Source organism: Sander lucioperca, chromosome 13 (assembly GCF_008315115.2).
Source record: "Sander lucioperca isolate FBNREF2018 chromosome 13, SLUC_FBN_1.2, whole genome shotgun sequence".
NCBI lineage: Eukaryota > Metazoa > Chordata > Actinopteri > Perciformes > Percidae > Sander > Sander lucioperca.
The window spans coordinates 7,374,185-7,392,812 of NC_050185.1; the positions used below are offsets into that span (position 1 = coordinate 7,374,185).

The 18,628-nt window shown below is 39.0% G+C and overlaps 2 protein-coding genes across 3 annotated transcripts; both read right to left on the reverse strand.

The window, feature by feature from the left end:
- Positions 1 to 1,166: 1,166 nt before the first annotated feature.
- On the reverse strand, positions 1,167 to 13,213 carry p2rx5 (purinergic receptor P2X, ligand-gated ion channel, 5). 2 transcript variants are annotated; one of them, XM_031311002.2, is made up of 12 exons: positions 13,083 to 13,213; positions 7,237 to 7,387; positions 6,915 to 6,986; positions 6,707 to 6,782; positions 6,263 to 6,383; positions 5,999 to 6,079; positions 3,871 to 4,012; positions 2,774 to 2,907; positions 2,566 to 2,659; positions 2,409 to 2,474; positions 2,148 to 2,236; positions 1,167 to 2,033 (listed from the first exon to the last, which is right to left on the reverse strand). In XM_031311002.2, the coding sequence occupies exons 1-12, from the start codon at positions 13,211 to 13,213 to the stop codon at positions 1,781 to 1,783; spliced, it is 1,410 nt and encodes a 469-aa protein (XP_031166862.1). In that variant the 3' UTR covers positions 1,167 to 1,780. The 2 variants fall into 2 exon arrangements, with proteins under 2 accessions (XP_031166862.1, XP_031166863.1); XM_031311003.2 differs by having other exon boundaries at positions 1,781 to 2,033; positions 6,263 to 6,347.
- A 2,143-nt stretch (positions 13,214 to 15,356) lies between these two features.
- On the reverse strand, positions 15,357 to 18,127 carry timm22 (translocase of inner mitochondrial membrane 22 homolog (yeast)). Its single transcript, XM_031310831.2, has 4 exons — positions 17,843 to 18,127; positions 17,261 to 17,457; positions 16,028 to 16,100; positions 15,357 to 15,927 (listed from the first exon to the last, which is right to left on the reverse strand). Exons 1-4 carry the CDS (start codon positions 18,099 to 18,101, stop codon positions 15,851 to 15,853), a joined length of 606 nt encoding a protein of 201 aa, XP_031166691.1. The 5' UTR covers positions 18,102 to 18,127; the 3' UTR covers positions 15,357 to 15,850.
- Positions 18,128 to 18,628: the final 501 nt, after the last annotated feature.

The following is an 18,628-nucleotide window of genomic DNA, read 5'->3' on the forward strand; positions in this document are numbered from 1 at the left end:
CACCTGAATTCCTGTCACAACAGGTACATGACAAATGCCAACCATTAAGACCATTCACACATTTAATTTTTTTTAACATTTTCTTTTCAAAGTGCAGTTTTTTTTTACATTTTCTCTTTGAATCCATGCATACAAAATCATTTCAAAAGGTATTTTCCAAACTGATTTAGCCAAAATCATTTTACAGCTTATAAATCCACAGTCTATTTTACTAATCCAATCCTACATTTGAAGTTCATAGATAGATAAACTTAGCACAAAAAGTAAGGACATTTGTGTTTGGTAGATTATTTCTCTGTGGTAACAATGCTTTTTGGCAATAAATCTTATACCGTTGGAAAGCCTGTTTAGTTCCCTTTCAAATGGTGCTCCATTTGTAAGGAACATTTGTGGGATGAGCAGCAGCGCTGAGTATGTGGGTTGCGCCCATGAAAAATTTGCCAAATCTTCTCTGCCAATGTCAAACAGCTTATTCTGCCATTGACTCGTTTGGTGGATTGGATGATTCTGCCTACGGCAGTTGGATCATAGGGTGTGGAGAAGACGCGGAGAACGCTATGCTGATTGCTGCACCGATAGAGTAACACCTTTTGGTGGAGGCAGTGTGATGGTATGGGGCGGAGAGGATGGAATGGCCTGCCAGCAGTCCTGACCTCAACCCCATTGAACACTTGTGGGATCAGCTTGGGCGTGCTGTTCGTGCCAGAGTGACCAACACAACCACGTTGGCTGACTTGCGACAAATGCTGGTTGAAGAATGGGATGCCATCCCACAGCAGTGTGTGACCAGCATGAGGAGGAGGTGCCAGGCTGTTGTGGCTGTGTATGGTTCTTCCACACGCTACTGAGGCTCCGGTTTGTGAAATGAATAAATTGTTAAACTGCCAATATGTCTTGGTTCTTCAAACTTCAATCATCCAATCCACCAAACACCAAACGAGTCAATGGCAGAATAAGCTGTTTGGCATTGGCAGAGAAGATTTGGCAAATTTTTCATGGGCGCAATCCACGTACTCAGCGCTGCTGCTCATCCCACAAATGTTCCTGACAAATGGGGCACCATTTGAAAAGGAACTAAACAGGCTTTCCAACGGTATAAGATTTATTGCCAAAAAGCATTGTTACCACAGAGAAATAATCTACCAAACACAAATTTCCTTATTTTTTGTGCTAAGTTTAGATAGATATTTTCATTCATGAATCTATCATGTCTAGTATTTTTGCTGGGATTTTTATACCTTAGTCCATAAATGGCAAAAAATAAAAACTAAGGCCCATCATATGTTACTCAAACTGGAAATTATGCTTAATTAGTCTGATCAACAGCCAAGAAAGCTATTAAGCATTGGTTTTGTGACATGAAACAAAGACACAATAAATTACTTGCATTTGTAAAGCAGTAATCTGCAAATATTCAGCAATTCACTTTAAGTCTTAGATGAATCATTTGACGTCTCTCTGCTAATTGCGTCAGCATTACCACAGCACTTTTGCATATGATTATTTATGGACCTGTTGTAATCTCCCACATCCCAGCTTTGGACCCTGACCCAGCCACTGAAAACCACCTTTCTGTGTATTTCTACATCAGCTTCCTGGCCCACCTGCACATTCCCTTTTCTCTGGACCAACATATCTTTAGTCAGGTCAAGCATCACTCAAGCTAGTGGCATGCCAGCTGTCCAGTCTCACCAGTAGGTAAGAAATGAACATCGGTCCGACTTTTGGTTCCACCTCTGGCAGACCACTGCAGGTGATTTGTCTTGCTCTTGCTGCAAACTTAATTTTGTGAAGCGAAGGTGATATGAGGCCTTGGCTCTGCACCTTGGGGAGAGAGAAGGGCAGAGTATCGCTGTCCTGTGTTGCGTGGAATGGTGGGACCCTGTTTGTCCGCAGGCAGCTGGCTCTCTGCAGTTGGGTCAGGTTCCTCTGGCTTTTTATTGGAGTTGGCGGCCTCTTTCTCTGCAGCTGGTTTCCTGGATCTCCTTTCACGATGTCCTGTCTTCCCATCCTTGGCTTTGGTCGGGTCTTTTCTGTTACATACATTATGAGAAAAATGTGCCAATAAATGTCATGATCAAGTTTGGGAAAAATGCTGATTTAAAAAGGACCATCATCAACGTTTGTGTAAATACAGTTAGACATACTTGAAGTTGATGATTTCAAACTTCCTCTCTCGGTAGAAGGAGCTTGTGTTCATCATGTACAGTAGTATCATATCACATGCAAAGGCTCCCTGTAAGAAAAAAATAACTGGATTTTCCCAAGCTGCAGATAATCATCATTATTGGTGTTACTTGTGAACATCCATTGCTCTCTAGTAGCACTGTAATATGACATTTTTCAAACTTAAGATGTCACTAATTATCCACAGTCACATCAACATAATATCTTAGTAAATTACTTACTGCACCAAGCAGGGCAACACCCGAACCAATGGCAATTATTGTGGGTACAATATTGAATTTCCCAGCCTGCAAAACAATAACAGGCATTTACTGCAAGTCTATTACCGGAATCATGTACGTAGGCTACTTCCCTTAGAAAAATCTTAAACTGCTGTACCTGGCCATTGACCATTATATCGAAGCGAATCCCATACACTTTATACAAAGTGCGAAAGGTCACGTCATTTTGATCCTTGTAATACCTGGCATATCTGTAGGGGAGCAAAAATCAGTTGATAAATAATGAAAATAAAACAGGTTAGAAAACAGAGTGGAGGAAGTGGGCTGACAGGTTTATTTCTTGTTGAATGCCTGAATGGACATACCTGAAGTTGTATCCTGATGTGACCGATTTATTCAACTTTAAGTCCAAACGGGTAAAGCTGTACTGTGGATTACACTGTGTAGAGTCCTTATCCAGGTCACAGTTCCACTCAATAACAATACCAACAGACCCACCCTGATGGACCAAAACAGTCACTTTGTGAATATGAGTGCAGCCTCACACATTACTGCAGCTCTTGGCTATGTTGACACACTTCATGTTTGTTTCCTTTAAATTCTAAACTCTAGTTCATGTGTCTTGTCTTCTTTCTGGCTGATCAGACTTTTAATCAGATTGAAAGTGAGTGGAGCTAAAATGGGAATTATGTGAATCACTCTCCGTTGACTTTGTATTGCGTAAAGGTGCCTCCTTGTCAATTTTGTTTGCTAGCACAATGGTTCCCAAAATAGGGTCCGAGGGCCCCCAGGGGTTTTTTAGGGGGTTCCAGAAGATCCACAGCAAAAACAGGAATAATTAGTTTTCTCTATAATTCCATCCATAAGTAACACAATTACAGATTATATGATTATTTTGGTCATGGGTTTTATACACTTTCTGTAATACAACATCTAAAAGCAGAAATCCTATCAGATGGGGGACCCTGGGATGAAATCTTTTCAAATGGGGGTCCGTGGTCTAATTTGGGTCCTTGATGTGAACATTTTTGGGAACCACTGTGCTATAAAGCAACAGAAAAATGCCTAAAAGTTGCTGTGTGGTGCCAAACTGAAAAACGAAGCCTTTAAGAAGACAAAGTGAATACAGGCAACAAGACGTGCGGCACCACCAGGAAGAATGATAAAACTGTGGGGTCCTGACACTCAGTATGCCTTATGTTACATGTGCAGCAAACAATTTGTCAATAAGTCAAATATCAAAACGTGAGGGCGTTAGTGCTGTATTCATGTGGTGTCAGAATAATCAAAAAAAGTCCCGACTGGGAAAATTCACTCTGCATTGTGTAATAGGCGGAGGTCTGTGCTGTGATGTATAATGTGATGGTCTATTATGGTTTATTATCAAATTACTGTAAGGAAACCAGTTAATTGAAATCACTCCCACATATGGTCTTAATTAGCACAATATTCAACTGTGTACCTTAGCAGCCATGCCCTGGAAGTCATACCCAGTCCAGCTGACCAGATCTCCGAGGCGGAAGATGGGGCAGTACAGGTGGTTCTCTCTGTCGTAGGAGCATCTTTTCAGGTAGCTGTCATCTGACGTTTCAAGAACATTGGACCTAACAGGCAAATACAGCAGACATTTAGCACATGTATCATATGTACGATTTTCAGGAATTATGGAAACCAGTCTTATTTCACATTGGTATTGTTTAGTTTATCCAGTGTGTGAAATATACCATGGCTTTTGGCTAGCTTACTTTTTTTTGCACGTGCCTTGCTTTTATGTCAGCACATCTGATATATAATCAGTTAATGACCACATCAAACGTCCAATCAAAACCATCATCCTCATCACAGTATGATACAATACGGCCAACTAAAGCAGGGCACAGTATACTCTGCAGAGTGAGTCGGCACCCAGACAAAGTGGGAGTAAGGACGTTTTTTTCTGATCTTTGAGATCATGTGAGTGAAGTTTTTGATATTGCACCGTCATGCTTTGATGGTGACGGCAAGAATAGCATGCATGCCAGTAGAGAACACACGGAATTTCACAAATTTCCAGGGGAGTTAATGCCTTATTAAGGCTCTCCATAGTTCACACCCTTAGTTTATCCATTTAAAGTGTCAATTTTCTTAACCTTTCAGGAAAAAAAACATGTAAACCTTCCACAGGAGTTAGAAGTTGGAGTGATCAGGTTGTCACGTGTGGCAGAAGTAGTGCTGGAGAGACGGAAACAGACTAAGAGACAACTGGTCCTGCCAATTCAGAGTCACAGAATTCTCTCAACTTCTCATATTGTCATATTTGACCTTTCGATGCTTATATTAGACACTATTACTGCTTAATCTTTTTTTCAGGTTTGCAGTGCATGTGTAAAAGGAAAGGGGCTCAGCTCTAGCACCGTCTTTTACAATCTCTTACTTGGAGCTTAATATTATTATTTCTTACGGAACTGTCAGCTTAGATATGCAGAATTTGTCAAAATACACAGCTGATCTCTAAACATTGGATTTTGAGTGAAAGTCTTCACCTTTGCTTGAAAGTTTCCCTCTACACGCACATACCCAACAGCAGCATATATATATATATAGTATGTGTATGTCAATCAACCTACACCATTACGCCCGCTGGCTTAGAGTGTATAACTGGAGGTGTCACACTGTAAGTCGTGTAGTGTTGCCAGCCATTTTTGATTAACACCCATTAAGAGGGATTTGTATTACCAGGCAATCACCGTTACGTATAAGCATATGAAGATTAGTGAGGAAACATATGAGAGATGGCTGTGTAATTAGAATAAGATCCTGACTGATGAATTAGCTGCAGCTTGTGGCATCTCTGAGCTTTCCTGCAGGACTTGAACAGATGACAAATCCTTCTCCAAATCCATAAAACCTTGGTTATTGACAAATCAAATATGCTGCCATAATCCAGAATAATGCGTTTGTCGCTACTAGTAGTGTTTCGGTATGTGCTTAGGTGCTTGGTGCTTTTGTCTGTGCTTAAATGCTAATGTATTTTAATGTGCATCTATGCACTTTTACCTGTGTTTATAGGCTTCTTGCGTTATATTTTTCTCATGCCATCAACGTCATGATCTGGAATAGTGGTTGTGTCATTTTACATGTCTATGCGTATGTGTTCTTGTTTTATGTGCATATATGTGTTGTTTTTCTGTAGTTTATCTATTTTTTTCTTTTAAGCCATCAACCTGCTGGGGACTGCAGATGTAAATTAGCCTGCATGGCTAAATTTGACACATTTACATGTTGAACTCTGTGCTCATGTTGATTAATGTGCGTTGTCCCTTTTAAATAAAGAAACCTAGAAATCTAGAGGGCAGCAGAACAGCTCCATGGGCTAGCCCCGTCTGATCGGACACCTGTCCAGGGGAAGGCCCGCTGTCAAGGACGTCTCAGATGACTGTTTCGCTGTCTCGCTGAGTGCACAGGCTGGTATAAATAGAAGGCTCTTTGCACCGTAAAGCTATTCAAAGCAGCCATTAGGATATGTATATCCCCCTTTAGCTCACTCAGTGATCTACATATGTCACAATGCCTTGAACACTATAGGCACACCAGCAATCAGCACCACTTACTTAGAGAATTCAAACTTTGGAAACCGGATGAAATTCTTGATGTAGATGGTGAAGTTTTCTGCCGCGCTCAGTAAGGGCTCTCTGGAAGTGAAAGAGACAGGCAGCTGTGTGAATAAAAACAAACCAAGTGGAGCTGACAGGCTGCATTAGTAATAAATAGAACTTGTGAAATATCTCAGTCCCTGTGAAGGATCAGGGTGAGTGTCAGTGTAGTAGCACAAAATGGCACATTTCCAAAGTTCTGCAAGAGAGGAGGGGTCTCACGTGGGTCTCTGGCTGTGTTCAACAGGACACCAGGCTCGAATCTGACAGGTCCCAGTGCTGTTTAAACACAAGCCGGTCTTTATTCCTGACGAAGAGAGCAAAGATTCTTGGCTGGGTGGAGCTTAAAAGAGAGTTTATGCTAAAATAAGACACAGTGGAATACTTTTGGTATTTTGTGTAATGTATTATATTCATCTAATAGAAAATATTGTTGTAAAAAATTTTTTTTAATTCAATAACTTTCTGATAGCATTGACTTTGGATTAGTAGCCAAACCATGACATTAGCGATTCATGTGGTCTATGTGAAAAGTATTGTTTTAAGATAGTCACTGACCAATACGAAAGATCTCAAGCCACAGATGAATATGATGTAAACCTGTAATTGAGGCTAACATCTAAAAACTATTCAGATTTTGAGTTGTGTGCAATGAATGATCCTCACCATGACCAGCTATGACAGTCTCCCCCACCACGCAGTCATCGTCACTTTGACATCGTCCATTTGGCACCTTGAAACTCTGGGAGATATGAAAATGCAATCGTGTGGACATGGTAATCTGGCACAGTCATTTTTTACATATTAGGATGGAGAAGAAAAAAAAACACAATTAAAAGCCAATAATGAGATTCGCCGTCCTGTGTATACTCACCTCAGCGCAGAACCCCAGCCTCTGATTGGGGGTCTCAATGTAATTTGTTACTACGAAGAACACCTGCTCACCCTACAAAATAAAATTAGGTCCAGACAGTGAGACTGAGAAGCAAAAGGTTAAATAAATTACACCCCTGAGAAGTTCAATATTGTTAAATCTGTTGAGACAGATGCTGAAGCTAATGATATCCACTAAAGCAGATAACTCAATAGCCTCATAATCTCCCTTGACAGGAGAGTAATTGGGGAATGCTCTGACATCAATATTGGTATTCTGCAAGATTCCCTTTTTTTCTAGATAGATAGATAGATTGACTCACATTCGGGGGTATGACATAATCCTCAGCACTCCACAGGTGAAGCCCTGTCTCTGAGCTGTTGGTCAGTGTCACACCTTTCAGCTTGGTGATGACTGAGGTCTGGATGGCCTCTTCTCTCTCCTGGTAACCTTTCCTCACCACAAACACCCACCTGAGACATTCATTGAAACCTCACAATTTATTATGGTTTAGTTTTCTTGACATTGATCAACATGGGTGCGATGATGCATCAGTATAGCATATGCTATCCCTTCTTATTGAGGAGCCTGTTTGTGACCATGTGTCATAACAGCACACACATTATAACTGTCATTAAGTGAGTTCATCAGCATGGCAGATGAAAGAAGTAATGTTAATGTGTAAATGTATCCTAGACATTTCATGCATCTCTCTACTAGAACTTTATTGAACTATTTTGCATATACACACATCTAGGGGTGACAGCAGCATAAAGTAGTAAAAGAGCAAAAGTTTCAGACACATAACATGGCAATAAAAACAGTGTATATGAACATAAGGTACAGTAGCCTAGGCCAGTGATTCCCAACCAGGGGTACGTGTACCCCAGGGGGTACTAATGCAGCTGCCAGGGGGTACATGGAAAGATTGTATCCAACTACTGCAATTTGAAAAATTTGAAATTAAGATGTGATAAAAAACAATATATCCACATATTGACATTAAGTCAACTGTAACACCTCAAGCGAGCACACAAATTTTAACAGATAGCTAAAAGTAATGGCTAAACAGTTCAAATGATTAGTTACTGGATAGTACTGGATAAATGGTTGTAACTGTTGTTTACAGTAAAAGCAAAGTTAGTGGATAAACTGTCAAATATTCAGCTTCATTCTAAGTAGTACTAACTAGAGCCCGACCGATATATTGGTGGGCCGATATTAGGCATTTTCCAAACTATCAGTATCTGCATTTATAATGGCCGATAAATGAATATTTAAAAAATAAAATAAAAACGGAAGAAACACCCTTCAACCATAATATGAGTGTTGGTGTTGCATAGTTTGTCCACCAGAGGGCGCTCTACAATGTCCCTGTTGTTTAACCCTTTAAGTTTCATATCTTAAGTTTGTAATTTTATACATTTTATTTATCAGAACTTTAATATATTTTGATGTCCCTCTGTTCTGTTGTGACAATAAAAAAGTTGGTTTTAAACTAACTACAAATAACTAGTGTTTCTGGATTTAAAAAAATATATATATATATCGGCCGATATATCGGAATATCAGATTTTTAAATCACCAAATATTTGTATCGATATCAGCCTTAAAAATCCTTTATCGGTCGGGCTCTAGTAGTAACCTAGTTGTAATATATTAAGGTACTGCAGCTACATAAATGGTCATATAACCCTAAAATGTAGCATGGTGTATCCCGACACATATGGGAAACTAGCAGAAGAAGATTTTGGGGATTGCTGCCTTTTTGCTGTCAAATATCACCCTCAACATACCCCAAAAGACAAAAGAAATGTCTGTCCGCCTGACAAATTGTCATCAAAAGTGATCATTTTCAAGCATTTTATTAGAGATATTACTGCCTCAAATGTACATGAAAAACTTCCCAAGTTTATAAGCTTCAATTTACGTTCAAGATGACCTTTCCATCTAGAGGATTACAGCTGGTATAACCAAAGTTCTCCACTGTACCTCAGATCGGAGAAAACTTTCCGAACTTTCAAGCATTACCATTCCATATGGGATTAAGCATATTTTTTGCATATGAACAATATCTTAAACAAGAGTTGAGACTATACTTATGTACTGCCATACTATATGAAGTGAATTGCATGAAAAGCGAGTAATGTTATGCCCCTAGGTGGACTGGGGTCAGGGTGCAACATAGGGTACAATCACACAAAATCAATTAACCAAATGTGAGATTTATTAGAGTCCACAAAGTCCTCGCAACACAAGGAATAACGATGACTCTAGTGTCAACCTTCAATTGAGTAAACGTTAGTAACCTGTACAGGTAAACATTCTTTATAGCCAAATGGCGAAACTAAAATACAGGTCAAACATAAAATAGAAAACATTTCTTTGGTTCTTAGATTTTTTTGCTGCTTATCCATGCTGTACTTCGACGACTGGTCATGTTAGCGTATTGTGTTAGTGTAGAATATAAACTCTCAATCATCATTTTCCTCCTCTTCCTCGTCTTCACTGAATAAACTTTGAGTTCTGATTAAGAATCTTTATCGGATGGACCTTCCCTTTGCCTTTGAATGCTTAAGTGCAGTCAGCACCAGTGAACACATGCAAGGCCAGAAGAGCTGCAGTGGCGGTTCTACACTGAATTACACCCAGGGCGAGACCCCCTTCGAGCATACAAACAAAATTGCAGAATTTTGCAGAATTACTATATTATAGTGTATATTTATTTTAAGTTCTGATAACTTATACTGTCATATTTTGTGCAGAATTGTGTTCATTGTCTTTTGAAAATGTTGGAGGTGGAGATTGTGCAATTTAAAAAGTGTGTTTCCTGTTGTAATTGCAGTAGTTAAATAACTGGATTCTCTTAAGTGTTTTTTTCAAATGTTCTAATGAAGGATTTGTGCAATTGAGAAATATAATTTTCTCTTTCACTTATGTTGTTATAATAAAATATATATATATATAAATGTGCCAAAAATATATACAATCAAAAAGAGCAGAGAGCAACAATAATATAAAATATTAAGAATAATATGCAAATAAAATATAGAATAAATATTCTAAATAGCACAAATCCTTCATCACACAAACGTGAAAACACACTAAAGAGAATGTAATTATTACACTATAGCACTAAGAACAGAAAACTAAAACTAAAAGCTGACCTTTCTGGCCTTCCTTGATGCAAAATCATCAATGATGTTATCGTATGAAATCTGCTCCCTTATTGAATGATTGACACTGACGGAAAGGCCAGCGATCCGTTCCTGGGACATGGTTGACCTCAGGTATGACTTGATCATCTTTAGTTTTGAAAAGCTCCTCTCTGCTTGAGTCACAGTGACTGGCAGAGGAAGTGCAATCCTGAGAGCAGTCCAAAAGTTGGAGTAGATCTCCAATAGAACCTTGTCATGCATAAAAGCAAGGAGGCTCATGGTCCCCCCGTTCCCCCCCTTGTCCGGACCGTTCCATTTGGGAGACCAAGCAACATAGGCGCCGATTTATGTTTTCCTCTGTGGGTGCTCACAGACGCACGCCCTTTAAAAAACAAAGTAGTCAAAAAAAGTTTGCATTTCAGACGGGCGACACAAACACACAACTCTCACAATTCTCAGCAAGCAGGGGTGCCAATTTGCCAATTCCCAACACAGTGAAATGATAGATAATACAGTAGAAAACTGCTTCCAGGATTTTTTTTTTAAGTGCTCGTGCCGCCCCCCACAAGCTTCCTTTTAGGTGTGGTAGATGACATTGTCTTGAATCTGTTCCTCTTGATGGGTTCAAAGAAAAGGACCTTTTTTGTTTGAAGTCGATTACAGATGAACCTCTCTTTTTGAGTTTTGCCATTTTTTAGGGCATTCAGGACATCATAGCGCACCTCTTCTGGCATAGCTGCTCCTGAACTCAAACTTGTCAAGGGCTGAGAAGTCTCAAGCTGAAATGGGTTGATAAAACTCTGAAAAGCTTGTACTGTTTGCTGCACTTACTCCTCGGACCGAGTGATTTCACGTGGTCTGAGATCTCTTTGTTGCTTTGCTGCTCCCTTCATAATTACTGGTTATTCCACAGATCCCAGCAGAATATGTCCCAGACCCTGAGTTTTACTTGAATCAATCTAGAAGTAGAGTGGGCGCCTTACATGTAGAAAAATATATGACACCAATCTCCCAATAGAATCAATATCTTTCTATAACCAGAAAAATAGATCAACTTACCTCCAAATTGTCTTTGCTGAATAACTTCAGGATGTGACATGAAGGGTTAGGGTGTTGGTTGGTTAGTGCAGTGATGTAGTCTACGTGATACGCAGGTATACGCAGTATACCCACTAAGAAATCTCCAGGATTTCCATATACCCACTTAAAAATGTGCAATGATACGCAACAACATATATTTTTGTGACAGAACTTTCACTTCAGATATTTGTATTCACAAATACGAGGTTGAGTAATGTGACAGCAAACAAAACTAACGCTGCAGAACATGAAGAGAGACTTTTCTCATCTTTCACTGACCCGCTCCTCACTGAGCGCAGTGCGTTACTGTGTGCGTAGCGACTGGGCCCCAATGCTCCGCCTTCACTAACGCCAGTATCCTCCCTTCACCACATTTAAGACAAATACAAGTAGCCTATTTTATTTTGTCCTCGTTGCTTTGGGGTCAACTTTTGTGATCCAGGCTCAGGTCCCTGATGTGAAAGCCCTCTTACTGCTTTATATTCCATTATATTTTTGATATTTTTTTAATATCATCTGTGTTTTCCTTCTCATAGGATAAATAAAGGTATTCCCACCATAAATTGGTGCATGAAAGTGTATCAGAATGCAGGATATTAGTCTTTGGTGCTCAACATAACCCTGGGGGAGGACACCCAGACCCCACACTTTGATATGCCCCCTCCACCCCCAAAAGGCCCATTCTGAGCCAGAAAAAAAAAAAAAGTGGTACAGTATACCAACTACAATACATTAGACTACACCACTGGGTTAGTGTGTTTATGTGTGTAACCTGGTTACCATTGTTTTATCTTACACCCTGACCCCAGTCCACCAAGCTTAATATTATTCACTTGTAAGGTAATTCACTTCATATAGTATGGCAGTACATAAGTCAAATCTCAACTCTTGTTTAAGATATTGTTCATATGCAAAAAATATGCTTAATCCCATATGGAATGGTAATGCTTGAAAGTTCTGTTTTCTCCGATCTGAGGTACAGTGGAGAACTTTGGTTATACCAGCTGTAATCCTCTAGATGGAAAGGTCATCTTGAACGTAAATTGAAGTTTATAAACTTGGGAAGTTTTTCATGTACATTTGAGGCAGTAATATCTCTAATAAAATGCTTGAAAATGATCACTTTTGATGACAACTTGTCAGCCGGACAGACATTTTTTTTGTCTTTTGGGATATGTTGAGGGTGATATTTGACAGCAAAAAGGCAGCAATCCCCAAAAAAAATTTTAGGGTTATATGACCATTTATGTAGCCGCAGTTCCTTAATATTCACAATTACGTCATCAATTACATCAAAGCTTTTCCCAAAAAGGGTGTTTTTTGGCCCTTCAGACCAAACGGGGCCGAGTGGGGGTGGTCGTTATCAACTTGTGATTGCCCAAGGTATAAGATAATAAGAAATAATAGTGAAAATAAGGTAGCAAAAAACGAGGAGTGGACCTGGCTCCCGGCCTACTAGGCCACATGCCATAGAGCCGAATAGGACTTTATCACCACACTGCAGCCACTAAATTTGCCATCTTGCAGTTTGAAATAACTTTCACAAACAATTAAGTTTCAAAGGACAAACCAGAAACTATCAGGCCTCGCACCGACTGTCCCAGTCAGTCACCTGCTCACTTTTCATCATGTTTCCCTTACGTAGGCTATCAGCGTGACATCGCTCAGTGACATAACTTCCTCTCTCTCTCTCTCTCTCTCTCTCTCTACACCAATTTGACACATTAATTAGGCTAACCAACCAATAACTCTTCCTGAGACACATTTGTTTTTAAAGTTAAAAACTCTGCGGCGCTGCCACTTTAACAGTCACAAAGTCAACCCTTTTTCAGCAAGCTCAGCTATTTTTAACTGTGTGAATCACTTTCTAAAAGGTTACTTTATTACATGCCTAAAGAAGAGAAGAGAGAGGGCATGCATTGCACCTCACCCGATTATGTATCCCAGCACGGCCAGTTGATAGAGTCTAAATAATATCCCGATTTTCTTGTTTTCGGCGATCACGTATTTCTCTGTCTTGTAGTTGAGGAGAGACACGAAGAAGCCCCCCCAGCCTGCCATTCCTCCCGCACAGTAGACCCGAGTGAGCCAGCAGCTCCAGGCTCCCAGCTGATATATACAACTGCTTCACTCATAAAACGGGCAAACCCATTGACAGAGGGGCTGCGATACACCGACACCGTTTCCTTAAAAAGACCACTATGAGACCACCGGTTAATATTATTATTATTATTTTTTTTTTTTTTTTTGGTAGTAGTAGTAGTAGTAGTAGTTTATTTTTAACATGAAAAAAAAAATATATATATATAAAAAAAAAAAAAAAATATATATATATATATATATATATATATATATATATATATATATATATATATATATATATATATATATATATACATACATACATACTATATAATAAAATCAAAATAACAGATAAATAAGGACATGTACATCTCAGCACAATCTTCCAAAATTATTGTAAGTGATTCAAATAAGAAATTCCATTGTTCAAAAAGGAGTAGGAAGAAGTTCATAAAAAAAAATAAAATAACTTTTCTGGTCTATTTTTATCCTTTAGTTAAATACAAAACAATTTGATGCTTCACTTACTTAGACATGTTTACATACACATACACGTATATCTACCTACCTACACTCACATAAACACATGCATACGCATAGACACAGATGCATACATACACACACACATTTACACATTTTTTTTCTTCTTTTCCATCTATCTTCTTCGTTTCCGTCTATCTATATCAAACCGAATAATAACCCATCCAAACTAGACTTGGTATATAAGCCTAGGAACCATACAGTCAGTATACAACACTAATAATAGGCCTACTAATATTATGCTCGGCTTGATATGAAATTCCTATTTTTCTGACATCAATTTGGAAACTTAACACTTTGTGGAGCAGTAGCCTTAATGATAAATAGACCTACTCATGTAAATCCACATTGAATTTATAGTGACCGGATAAGCCTATAGCCTACTTTGATTCATAGTGCAGTAAAATTCCTAATATGGCCTACTCTAAAATAAGGTTATTGCAAATAATTTTTCATTGGCGAAACAAACTATATGTTTGTGTGCTACAAGCAGGGCTGTGCAAAGGGGGTGGGTGGGTGAGAATTGGCATGCAAATGAGTTGTGCACACATATTCTTTGTGCATTTTACCCATCATGGTGGTGTTAATGACAACATACAGTTATAAGGAAGCATCTAGTAATAATGGTAGCAGTAGTAGGTCAAGGGGGGGGGTGCTTCCCCTATCTGTCGCGAGATGTGTCAACCTGATAAAAATGGTCACCATACCAAAATTTCTATCTTTTTTTAACACATCCCAATCTTTAACAATACATCTTTACTAACACTTTATAATACAGCCCACAACTTATAATGTAATTTCCAGACATTTACTGTGTAAGTCCTCTTAACTTACAGTGTAGTATCATCGTATGAAACAGTACATATAGGAGCTACATGTTTCTCCTGTATGTTTATGTTGATGGTCTCATTTATACTATTCATTGATTATTATATTATTCATTGATTATATTATGCACTGATATGGTGCACGTGTTAAAGCAAGTATACATGCTCTAATAGAAACACAAAATATAAGCCTGAACCTGAAAATGAGCATATGTTTCCTTTAAGATAAACATTTTGATAGTAAAACACTGACACGTGTGTGGACAGAAAGTGCGTTTGTGTGTGTACGTTTTATATTAAATGTTCCAATCAAAAATATAGCATGAAGGCTCCCTGTTTCAGTATTGTGATATCAATGAGCAGGTTTGTGTTGTTTCTTCAGTCTATGCAAACTATAACCTATAACAGAAATAAGTAATACTCTGAACTGAATTTGTTTAATGATAGTCAAAAAGCGACATGTTATCTATACTGTAACTACTTGCTTCAACTAGAAGCAATTTAGAACAAAATGTGATTTTTTCTGGGTTGTACTCATAATGTATGGAAAACACCTGCTCCACACACACACACGCACACACACATACTCTATATATATATATATATAGCTCTGTAAAGGCTCTGTTGGTCCTCCTGATGTACAGCAGTACATGCAGCCGTTAGCAGTTATGGGGGGAAACTGTCTGTAAATTGTGTATACATTTTAAAATAAACATATTTACATAGATTACATAAATCCAAACGAGGAACAAGACTATAATTAAAAGGCAAGATTTAATGGTCATGGACACTTGTAAACTTCAAGAAAAAATCTTCTCAACAAGTTAACAAAAAAACATGTTTAATATAAATAATTATGATGTGGATTAGTTGAGTAGAGCCAAAAACAGCGTTCATCTGAGTCTGATTTGGAATGTGGTCATGACTCTGAGTGAAGGTGAATTGTGTTCAACATTTTCTTCTCGTCATTATATATTCAACACAGAAGCAGATCCACTCTGCACAGTTTTTGGAGAATGTCCACGTGAAGTTGTTTTGCTTTGCTCAAAATGTCCAGATGGCAAAAGTAATGAGTGCTGGAAAATACATACAGGTCTTTTTCAGCCCACTGTACACAAACAGGAACATGTCACTTGCACCAAATACATCTGTTCTGCTTTTGCAGCAGTCCTCCATGTGCAGGTTGGATTTCTCACAGGGCTCGTCCACATGTGCATCGATTAAGTCCATAGAACCAGTCTTTAGTGGTTCACCGTAAATAATATTCAATGGCAGCTGAGAATGCAGCAAAGCCTCCACATCCCAGCACCCCAGCCTTCAGACCAGCTACAAAACAAAAAAACAATACATTTAAGGACACAAGAAATATACTACCTTTAACTTAAAACATCAAAGTAAATATATATAAATATAACAGGTTACATACCACGAAGTCCAATGGCTCCTCCAGTAACACAACCGCTGTACACTGCGTTCTTCCAGTCAGATTTACCTCTGTGCTACAAATGAAAAACAGACACAAGAAATAACTTACATTTGTTGTGCACTTAAAATGGAGAGGGGAGTGGGGGGAGTGGGGGGAGTGAGTGAGTGAGTGAGTGAGTGTGTGTGTGTGTGTGTGTGTGTTACCAGTTAGCATAATGTTATATCTGAACTGTAATCATTTGGATCAGTGGTGTTTTTTTAGCACATCACTTGGAAAATCTTAAACAGCAATTTAGCACCAGAGGGCGCTATCAGACTATTTTTAGGAGGTTAAAAAAGCAGAACTACCACCATGTGGTTCCCAAAATATCTCTACAAAAACAATATGGTGATTAGCATTTCCTTAAATACTCTTTTTCTGTTCTTTATAATTTCTGTCAGAGTGCCATCAGAGAAGCCAAAGAATACATGAAGCCTTGTTACATTATTCCTGTGCATTTTTACAACATAAAGCAAATAAAGAATAATGCTCTCAAGTCAATCTGGACACAAAAATCATATGTACGATTCCTAAAAGATGACTGAGTAATCACAGTTACAAACATTATCAAAGGTGGATCATTTATCATTTATCAACCTTGTTTCAACCTGAAACTACAGTTCCTCTGTTGATGTGTTTGCCATGGGTTGTTTCCATTGACGCATGAAATAATTCTGCTGCGTTTTTTTACTGACGCCCCTATAATTTGACCACAAATTATGTAATTGGGTGCTGGGTTAGTAAAATCATGTAACTTTGAAAGCTCCCATCGAGACTAATGTGACGCAGCCTTGTTGCAGTTGTTGTTTGTAATTGTAAATAAGATACCTAAGTTATTAAGATTGAGTTTAAATTCTTGCACACTAAGCGTTTACATTATTTTGTCTATTCCCCATCTTAACTCATTTATTCATTTGTTTTGAGCTCCTGCCAGACATTCTGCTCAGTTTAGTATTCTTGTAGAGCAATTTAAAAAGAATTCAATGTGATATCATTTGATTTAATCCTCTAAATCTTAGCACACAGTCGAGTGGCGTGTAAAATCATATTCACGTGTTCACCAGATTGCAAAGTCTTGATTTATCTGAGTTTATGAAGCTGTGTGGTTATATCCAACATCAGTATGTGTCACCCCAACACCACTAGCCCCACATAATGAAAGGATAATGAAGAGAAGTGGTGTGAGTCACATACTGATTCTATGATGCACTCTGTGCAGGAGAACATGGCGCCCACAATGGCAAAGTTCTTGGCATACGACATCCCCCTCTGGCCCATGTCTTTGAGGACTTCTCGTGCTGTTGGAGTTTTCAGAGGGTCTTTGGGGTCGAAGCCAACATTGGTATCGATGCCAGCAGTGAAAACACCAAAAGCTCCTCCAAGGACAAACCCTGTGGAGAACAAAAACACCAACATGAGTGTCTGCACAATAAATCACAACAATATTTACAGACTTGAGGAATAAACATTGCATACTGTTGAGCTATTCTCCACTGATCTGAGAAATATTACTGCCCTTAAGATGACTGATTATGTATCATTTTCACTTCAGCTTTACATTATGGAAACACATTATACAAAAATCCAAGTCCCAGTGTCCTCGAGCTTGGAGCTCTGACACCAGTTAACCGCGCGCGCGCGCGCGCACACACACACACACACACACACACACACACACACACACACACACACACACACACACACACACACACACACACACACACACACACACACACACACACACACACACACACGTATTTATAATGTTAGTGTTACCTCCCACACAGGCCAGCACCGACTTGAAGGCGCAGCTCTCCATTCCCCTCTCGATCATCTTCTGCTCGTCGCTTTTAAAAGGCACCGGCAGCCCCCCCATAACGCCGGGGCTCAGCTCCTTTACGGGCCGCTTGTCCCCTATAAGATGGTCCAGAATCATACTGTATTGAATCGGTAGGCTGTCCATACTCGAATCAGCCGAAGCTGGACCTTGTAAGTCGGAGGCAGCAGAGTTTGCATCACCCGTGGAGGCAGCCATGTTTGTCAATGACACAGTGCTGTAGGTAAATGTAGTCAAAGACGTGCGGGTGCAGATTCGTTACATTTGTAATGTCTGTTGATGTCTGAAAACGAAAATAATAAATACCATATACAGATATACACATTTTAATGAACAGCAGCAGATGAAAACATATATATTGTAATGCGTTATGTTTTATTCTCTCATTCGTTTTTTAAATTCGTGTCAGCACATTCGACACAAAGTCAACCTGCCAGTGTGACTTCAACAGCAGCTGCTTGTTTTGTTGAAACCTTATGATAACGGGCTGTTATACATGTGCGTTATACACCTTGCTTGTTTCCACCTAGGGCTTGGTGTAATGGATTTTAAATCTTATATTAGAAATACATCTTATCCCCAATTAATCATATAAATAAATCATCATTTGTTCAGCCTAAATGTAGCCTATAATTTTCTGTTGCAACTGTGTCAGAGATGTGCGTATCCGGTATCCATCCTATGTACGTTAAGTAAATGGAATGAGTTAATCAAAAGAAAGACTA